Source organism: Dasypus novemcinctus, chromosome 9, assembly GCF_030445035.2.
Source record: "Dasypus novemcinctus isolate mDasNov1 chromosome 9, mDasNov1.1.hap2, whole genome shotgun sequence".
NCBI classification, from domain to species: domain Eukaryota; kingdom Metazoa; phylum Chordata; class Mammalia; order Cingulata; family Dasypodidae; genus Dasypus; species Dasypus novemcinctus.
In genome coordinates, this window is record NC_080681.1 from 109,489,374 (window position 1) to 109,498,887 (window position 9,514).

At 53.3% G+C, this 9,514-nt stretch overlaps 1 protein-coding gene across 2 annotated transcripts in view; it reads right to left on the minus strand.

The window, feature by feature from the left end:
- Positions 1–8,670, minus strand: part of MAN1C1 (mannosidase alpha class 1C member 1) — a 141,574-nt gene extending 132,904 nt beyond the window's left edge. Inside the window, exon 1 of one of the 2 annotated variants that reach the window (XM_058304080.1) lies at positions 7,410–8,670. In XM_058304080.1, coding sequence (XP_058160063.1) covers positions 7,410–7,949 — 540 coding nt within the window. In that variant the 5' untranslated portion in view covers positions 7,950–8,670. The remainder of the gene's footprint in view (positions 1–7,409) is intronic. The other variant, XM_004465446.4, reaches the window with a different exon arrangement.
- Positions 8,671–9,514: the final 844 nt, after the last annotated feature.

Sequence of the window (9,514 nt, forward strand, 5' to 3'; positions counted from 1 at the left end):
CTTCCCCCAACTGTACTGTGAAATAAACAGCTGACTTTTAAAAGTCATAGTTCTATTTGTTTCTACCTCTAACACTAAAGACAGAGTTAAGAATAAGGTCCTAGAAGCAATTGCCCCTGGAACACCTGCACCAAATTCCCTAAAATGATGGTATAACTCAAAATGGAAGTAGAGAAACCCAAACCAACCTTGCAAGTCTTAAGTTGTGCACCCAGTGGGGCAAGTTCTAAGCTCTTCTACACCTGCAGCACTCAGTTCTAAGGAAGACTGAGGCATAAGGCCGGGCTTCGATGTGTTTCCCCAGCGACCCATCCAATTACTATAGACCAGTCTTCCTATCTATTTTCATAAGGAGGTACTGGGGATTGAACCTGGAACCTCATACTGGGAAGCAGGTGCTCAAACCACTGAGCATACCCACTCCTGCCTATTTTTTTATTTTAAGATTTATTTTATTTATTTCTCTCCCCTTTCCCCTGTTGTCTGCTCTCCATGTCCATTCGCTGTGTGTTCTTCTGCGTCCACTTGCATTATCCAGTGGCACTGGGAAACTGCATTTCTTTTTTGTTGCACAATCTTGCTGTGTCAGCTCTCCGTGTGTGTGCCATGCCACTCCTGAGCAGGCTGTGCTTTTTTCACACAGGGCAGCTCTCCTTATGGGGCGCACTCCTTGCACATGGGGCACCCCTGTAAAGCCCTGTGTGGCAGGGCACTCCTTGCATGGGGCAGCACTGCACGTGGGCCAGCTCACTACATGGGTCAGGAGGCCCTGGGGATTGAACCCTGGGCCCTCCATATGGTAGACAGATGCTCTATCAGTTGAGAAATGTCCACACTTCCCCTATTTTTTTTTTTTAAGATTTATTTATTTATTTATTTATCCCCGCTTCCTCCATTGTCTGCTGTGCCCATTTGCTGTGTGATCTTTTGTGTCTGCTTGTATTCTCACTAGGCAGCTCCAAGAACGATTCTGGGACCTTCCGGAGTAGGAGAGAGGCAATCACTCTCTTGCGCCACCTCAGTTCCCTGATCTGCTGCATCTCTTATTATATCTCCTCTGTGTGTCTTTCTGTTGCATCATCTTGCTGTGCCAGCTCTCCGCATGGGCCAGCATTCCTGCATGGGGCAGCACTCCTGCACGGGGCAGTACCCTGTGCAGGCCAGCACTCTGCATGGGCCAGCTCGCCACACAGGCCAGCCTGCCTTCACCAGGAGGCCCCAGGCATCAAACCCTGGACCTCCTATATGGTAGATGGGAGTCCAATTGCTTGAGCCACATCTGCTTCCCCCAACTATCTATTTTAAATGCATCATAGACCAGGACAAGACAGAAACGAAAGCAAAGAAACTGACAGACAAGGGGGAAAAGGATATCTCCAATGGATTTGCAACTCAAATAGACCTCTTCAAAGGAAAGCTATTTAAATCTGAGGTGTTCCTAATATCAATTATACTGAACATCCTGCAGGCTGAGATTCACATGTTATAAAGAACACAAAGCCTTTTAATTTTCTTACCTGTCCCTGGCACCAGGGACAATAAATCAGATATACAGAGAAACCACAGATGACTAATGAACCAGCCCATTAATGGGGAACAAAGATCATTTGCCAAGATGACAGTCAGACATCATCACATATCATAATCAGCAATAACCTGGAGACTTAACACAGCAGGCACAGAGGGCAAGAGCTGGGCCACTGCCTACCAAGTCATGAGTACTCCAGGATAACTCGTTCACCCATGGGTGCCACCTCTCCCCTCCCTTCAAGTCTGACTTCCACTTAGGAAATTACTGCAACTTCTAACATGCCTCTCATATCATGAAGCTGCTAAGAGCAAACCCAGCAGTAGCCCTTTCACTGAGCCTCCTGAGAGTCCCGGTAACCTCAGGGAGAAGACCCAGCCTCTGCCACCAGCAACCTCAACTGCAGCCATTCATTCAAATAGCCGAGCTCCTCCTAGTCGTCAAACTCTTCTGTAGGTGCTTGGGCAGATCCAAAATAGTAGGAGTGGGGGGAGAAAGGAAAAATCCCTAAAAGTCAACCTCTTTGTTTTATCAAGAAGATTGGGGCACAGTGAGAAAAAGGAATTTTTCCTGAGGTTAGAGTTGATGGAGTGGCTAGGGACATGAACCCAGGCTGGACTCTTGGCAGGACTGCTCTATACTAAGATTAGACGATGCCCTGCCCAAAGGTGCTGGGTTGAGGGTACAGGCAAGGGGAGTGAAGTTCAACCCACGTTCTCCTCACTCTGGCACATGTTCTACTCAGTGTTCCCCACATCTGGCCCAGAGGAGGGCCCCTTTCTATAGCTTGTCCAAAAGCACCAGATCGGCAAAGAGTAGCCCCACCACTAGCACAGTTCTCACTGCCCCAGAATGACTGCTTCCTTTTCACAAAAGGCCCCTTCACTGGAAGGGATAACTGAAGTTCCCAGATCAGCAGTATCATTTATGGGACCCGGGAAAACTTAGATCCTTCCACTGGGATGTAACTTTGACAAGCTTTACATTCCCAACTCTTGTCATGATTGAGAAAAGTCTGCTTGAACTTGAATCCTTAAGAAGCCCACCCATGGTGAAGGCCCACCATTTCCTGTATTATCCTTAGATCTGAAAGGGAAGCCTGCTAGCAAGCTGTTCCTACAGTCACCCCTTTGCTTTCCAGCCAACTCCTTCACTCTTCATGATCCCAAGCTGAGGATCTGTCACTGTTCCAATCCCATCTCCAAGTTCAATATGGGTGTCAGGAATAATGAACAATCAACTGTTTGAGCACTGACTCTTGGCTAAGCGGTATATACAACAGAAAACAACATCACAACCACTACCACCAAAACACCATGCTCCAACCTCCTGTATGGAACTAAGGCATACAGGAAACAGATCAGGGATAAATTCAACTGCTAAGGAGTCCCTGACCCAGAGTGTCAGGCCACTTTGGGAAACAGGGGTGGAAGCAAGAGCATGGATGATCAGACTATTGCCCTCTCCTTCACCCTATTTTACAGAAGAAAAAAATAAGGTCCGGAAGGAGAAGAGGTGGCTTGCCCAAAGTCAGACCGTAGGTGGCAAAGCCATAACTTGAACCCATGTTCTCTGGTTCTCTCTCTCCTACTTCATTGCCTCCCCAAAGTTCCAAAATCACGACATGAGGAAAAGTAGTTGGTTCTAGTGACAGACTGTTTTCTGACACATGTACACCCAGAACAGGAAACTTCAACCCATCTTATCAGCACAGGCCTTGTGCCCACGTCCATGCCTCAAATTGGAATTGTCATAAATATACTTAATTGGTCTAGAGCCTGGGTGTCCAGTCTTCATTTCTCATTTATCACCCTCTCCAACTTTCTTGACATTTACTTTCACTTTAGCAATCTCATCTTATAAGAACAGTGAGCACCCTTTTCATCTGATGCTAGTTCCTCCTCTGTTCCTTGGGTCTAATCAATCCATGTCTGGAAATAAACCAGAAAGAAAAGAAACAGTCCCTTTTGTGGCAACAGGCACTTTCTACAATGATCTAACCCTGGGTACAACACAGATAAAAATTCAAATGTGCAGGAAATAAAGACATCTTCCACAGCAGTCATCTGCCTTCCTCATCATGTGGGATACCACGGAGGGTAACTGCCTTAGTAGGTAAACCCAAAATTCTGCCCCACATTTTTCACATCTCTGTGATAAGAGGCTTCAAAACACACACACACAATCCAGCCCCCTCCTATCTGAGGAGCTCAAGATAGTAAAAGAATGACATATTTAAAGTGTTGAAAGCAAAAAATCACCAAAAATTAAACGCCTGGTAAAAGCATCTTGCAAAAATGAGGGAGAGATTAAGACATTTCCCGATAAACAAAAGCTGAGGGGGGTTGTCAGCATTCCACCAGCCCTACAATGGATGCTAGAGTTCTGCAGTTTAAAAGGAATGGACATCAGACAATAGATCCAAGGCATATGGAGAAATAAAGATCTCCAGAAGGGTAATGACAGGGGTAAATATAAATGCCAGGACTACTGTATTTTTGGTTTCTCACTCTACTTTTTACTCCCTACAGGATCTAAAAGGCAAACATAAAATGTTGTTTGGGACTCATTAGGTATAAACATGTAATTTATGACAAGAACTACATAAAGGTGTGGAGATGAAGCATACAGGAACATAGTTTGTGCATCAAAAAAAAGAAAACATAGATTGGTATCAAAACAAATTAGACTGCTATAGATTTAGGATGTTACCTATAAGCCCTATGGTAACTACAAAGAAAATAGCAGAGAATCTGGAATCTCATAGAGAAATTAAGAGTACAGACTGCCAGGGGTGGGAAGAAGGGGGAATGGGGAGTTAACGCATAATGGGTATAGGGTTTCTCTTTAGGAAGATAGGGCGGTTTTAGCAGTTAAAGGTGGTAAGGGTATCACAACCTTGTGAATGTGATCAATCCCCTGAATGGTATGCTTGGGAGTGGTTGAGACAGAAAGTTTATGTTTTGTGTATATGTTCCCACAATAAAAAAGAAAAAAACTAAAGAGACAATAAGTAAATGTAATACATGATCCTGACAAGATCTAACAAGTTAGGAGAGAAGGCTCAAAAGGGTATTCTTGGGACATAAGAAAAAAATTGGAATATAGACTATAAGCTTTATATCAATGTTAAATTTCTTGAACTTCATAACTTCACTTAAAGTGATTACACAAGTAAATACCCTTGTTCTTAGGAAATGTACCTGGCAGTATAAAGTGTTTAAGGAGGGAAATGGATGTGGTTCAACTGACGGAGCGTCTGCCTACCATACAGGAGGTCTGGGGTTTGATACCCAGGGCCTTCTGGTCTGTGTGGTGAGCTGGCCCATGTGCAAGGAGTGCCATGCCACGCAGGGGTGTGCCCTGCATAGGGGTGCCCCACGCACAAGAAGTGCACTCTGCAAGGAGAGCTGCCCCCCGTGAAAAGCAGAGCCTGCCCAGGAGTGGTGCCACACACATGAGGAGCTGACACAGCAAGATGATGCAACAAAAAGAGACACAGATTCCCAGCGCCACCTGAACGCAAGTGGACACAAAAGAATACACAGCGAATGGACACAGACAGCAGACAAGTGGGGGAAGGGGAGAAATAAGTAAGTCTTTAAAAATATAAAAATTTTAAAAAGTGTTTAAGGAGCACAATGTATACAACTACTTAAATGTTCAGAAAATGGACTGATAGGTGAATAGATGAATGGATTAATGGATGGACTGATAGGATAATAGCAATTATTTTGCAAAAGTACCAAAGCCTTAAAATTAGTGGGTCTGGGTATCTGGTGGGAAGCAGCATGTCAGAGTTCTCTGTATAGGGATTGTAACTATTAAGTTTGAAAGTATTTCAAAATAAGACATTTCTTAAAATTGCTTGACTAAAAATATTAATATTTTTCATTAAAAAAACAATAAGAGAGAGCTCACTGAACACCAACTGCAGGTTTATGTAAGCATGCCTTACACACTAAGGGTGCAAGGACATGCCAGATAGAAACTGGCATCCAACACAAACCCCCTCCCCTCACGTTATTTTACACCTATATGCAAAGTGCAGGGTGGCCAGACCTCTCAGAACCCCCAGCCACTAATGCAGGTCACTCCCCTCCGCCTCTGCTGGCAAAGGAGGCCGTCTTTACACAGAGGGGCAGGGCCAAGCCTCCCCTAGCCAGCCCACCTACCTGCCACTCCCAAGCCCAGGTACACACCTAGCTGTCCTCTCAGGAGGACAGTGGTTAATTCTTAATCCTTTCAGGGATTCTTTTGAAAATCCGATGACTGCTCTGGACACCCCATGAGAACTGCATGCATGCAGTTTATATGTAATTTCAGTGGGGGGTACCGCCTTTCTCACAGGTCCTGAAGGGCAGAAAGGGACAGTAAGTTTGGAAAGTAGCTGCAGGAGGTCCAGATGAGTATTCAACAAAAAGAGAAGTATCCATAACTGAAGGGGAAGAAACGGATGCCTCTCACTTAAGTACTGCAAGTTCCAGCCTTCAATTAACCTTTGAGGGCTGGACACACGTGCGCACACACAGAAAGCAAGGACTCAGCTTCTCTGTGGCTTTCTATCTTGACTCCACAAGATGACCAGTGCCTGCTAGTCTCCAAACGGGGTTGAGCAGAGAAGAGCTAAGTAACAGCAGAGATAAGAAGTGGAGGAGACCAGGAGGGACGATAACCTGGACCAGGAGAAGGAGACTACCAAGTTCTCCCCCCAGCTCTGAGAAGATCTCCATAGGGCAAGCCTGGACCCTTGCTGCTGCTCTCCCTGGAAATCAGGGAAGACCTGCCGACTCCTTCGTGGCAAACCAAGAAGTCCAACAGAGGCAGTCCTTTCCTTCAGGGTCTGTGGGAAAGGGGGAGCCTGCTTTCCTGTCTAGGGAGGAGCCCCTCGCCCACTGTTTGCCCACAGCCCCCTGGTGGCCTGGGGGTGTCACTGCAGGCCCCTCTCTTTTGCCGGGCACAAAGCTCAGGCAGACAGCTCCAATAGTGGTCAAGCAGAATATTTAGTCACCAGTGGTGACTTGGCAACGGTCACCAAGCCACGGTGAGGCTGCACTTGTTTTTGTTTTCTTCAGCTAAGACTCAGCCACAAAGTCATCTTTCTAAACCCCTCCCTGGTACCATCCCTACAGAGCCCAAGTCCAAGATCAGCTTCATTGAACCAATAATCTCGAGCTCCTGTAACATTAGCACCACCTTTCTAATCATTCCTTTCCGCATCCCACGCAGTTATGCACAACTGTTTTAAAGCTCAACAGAAGCAGTTAGCAAGAATGCCTGTATCCTCTGGTTTGCAGGTTGCTGGTTAGACTACAAAATACTCATAGAACATTAAATACCCCCCAAATCCTGGGTTTCCAGGTAGGAGGTCCTACAGGGGTTTCAGGGAAGTCAGGACTTAAGAAGTCACAGTGTGAAGGAAGATGGCCAGTGGCTCCGAGTCTACAAACGCAAGCAGAGTGGGTGCCCATTAGACCCCAACTCCAGTCTCACCAGCAACTCCTCAAAGGAAAGGAGTGGAGATGGGAGCCCACCAGCGGGCTGAGGACTGGCCAGGAAAGACCGGAGTCTAGGGGTGGGGGGAGTTGGTCCAGGGGTAGTTGCCATCTTTCAGGGGTGGAGACGATCACCTGAACCCAGTGGTGGGAAAGTGCCCAGGCAGGAGAGAATGGGAAGTTGGGGAGCAGAAAGATGGGAAGGCTCAGAGCATGCCCAGAAGGCCTGGAGTGGACCAGGGACCAGGAGTGAATGGGGTCAATGGAAAGAGATGGAAGCACAAGGGTCGTTTGTTTTATGGTTTGTTTTTGGTTTTGTTTTTTCTTGGGGGGGGGGGGGCATGGAGTATTGTTTTGGAGCAGAAGAAGGGGGGTTTGGTCCTTACCTCCTTGATTTTCTCCCGCTGGGCTTGCACTCGGCTCTGGGGCTCCTTACTCTCGTCGGGTCTAGTCCCCAGCACCGGGTGACGGAGGCGGCTCCGGAAGGCGCTGAAGTCAAAGCTAAACGGGACACTTCTCTCCCCGGGCCTGGGAGCAGCCACGCCGTTGCCGCGGGACGCCGTGGCCTCCTCCCGGGGTCCTGTGGGGCGGGTGCGCCGCAGTCCCACATTCTTGCGGGGGTGACCGACCCAACTGCTGGGGTGGCTCTCGCCCGGGACCCGCACGGCGGGGGCCGGATTGGGAGGCGGCTCCTGCTCGCGGACGGGGGGGTGGCCGGCGACTTCGGCCACCATCTCCAGGCGGGCCTGCTGGGCCCGAGGGGGCAGGAAGAGGCGTTTAAGGCGAGAAGAGTTGGGCAGCAGGAAGAGAGCCCCGAAGCACAGGGTTACGAGGCCCGAGAGGAAGAGAAGGAAGAGGAACTTCTGCGGCAGCCGCAGCCCCCACGAGGAGGCCGGGACGAAACCTGGCACTTTCCTCATGAGCATCGTGGCCTGGCACGGGGCTGGGGGCAGTCAGCTCCGTCCGGGACCCCCGGAGGTCTTCGGAGTCCGGGCACGGGCCAGCCGCGGACTCGGGCGGGAGGAGGGCGTCGAGGGGCGCGGCCGGGGGCAGGCCCGCCAGCCCTGCGAGTCTCTCTGGGGACTGGCCCCTGAAGTTCAGGGAGTTGGACGCAGCGGCCTCCGCGGGGCCCGGGCGAGCCGGGCTGCACGGCTCAGGGCCCGGGCCCGCAGCGGCCGGCCGCCGCGCAGCCCCTCCCGGCAGCGGCCCCGCCGGCCCGCGCCTTCCCGCGCTGCGGCCGCCGCCGGGGCCGTCACATGCCGCCCGCCGCCCCCAGGCTGTGGCGACGAGGGGCGCCCGCGGGCCGGGCCGGGCAGCGTCCTGGTTCCCCGCGCCGAGCCGCCCTCAGCCGCTGGGCCGCTCTCCCGCGCTCGCCGGCGCGCAAAGTTTCCGCCTCAGAGCAGTTTTCCGAGGGGTCGACTCAGGGGCCCCGGCTCCGAGAGGGCGCGCGGCCGGCGGGTCGCGACAGAGCCCACGCTCGGCTACCGGGCACGTCCACAACTTTGCTCCGCCGCGGAGCGGGCGCGGAGGCGCGGGGAGAGGCCGGGGAGCGGGAGCGGGCACTTCCGAGCCCGCGGGGGCCGGGAGCCCAGGGATGCCCGAGCCCGCGGCCGGAGCCCGCGCCGAGCCGCGGCTGGGCGGCTGCAGCTGCGCCCGGGAGCGCGGGCTCCCGCCTCGCCAACTCGGCGGGGCTCGGGGCTCCCGCGGGGATCACCTGTTCCCGGCCCCCGCCGGCCCCGCGGAGCGCGCAGCCAGGGCTGCGCCTCCCCCGCCGCAGCTGCGTCCTCGCAGCGCCCGCTCCAGACGGGCCGCCGCCGCCGCCGCAGGCTGAGCCGCCGCCGCCGAGCTGCGCCCCGCACGCGCGCGCCCCGCCAGCCCGGGCGCCGCCGCCGCCGCGGCCGCCGCTCGCTCGGGCTTGCACTGCGACAGCGGCCGCCGCCCCGCCTCCCGCCGGCCACGCCCGCCGGCCACGCCCCCCCCGCGCGCGCCCCGCGGCCCGCCTCGCCCGCGGCGCCGCAGCCGGGCCCTGGGCCTGGCGCCTGGGCGTGGGGTGCGGGGGCTGAGCGAGGGTGGGGAGCGGAGACGGAACCCCGAGGCCACGCCCCCTCCCCAAATGGCCCGCGCCGCGCGCACGGCCCCCAGCCCACCCGCACCAATGGTCCAGCTGCGCGGGGCTGGCGAGGGCGGGGGTGGGGAGCGGAGCGAGGTCATTGGCTGCCTCGGAGGGATCCCCCGTTGGGCCGCAGTCGCCCATTGGTCGCCGCGCAGCCTTCGCTGGGCTGGGAGCGACCGCGAACCCCCTCAACCCCTCCTTGCAGGCTCTGGTCGCTGGTCACCCAGAGGCGGCAGGGCCCGGGGCCCGTCGGAAGGGCTGTGCCCGTCGTTGGGTGACTTCTCTCACTCCTTCAGTGCCTGCCCGGGATTGGAAGGAGCTGGTGGCCGGCGTCCCCGAGGGCTGCCCAGGGGCCCCGGAGCTTCCGTGGGAGCCGCC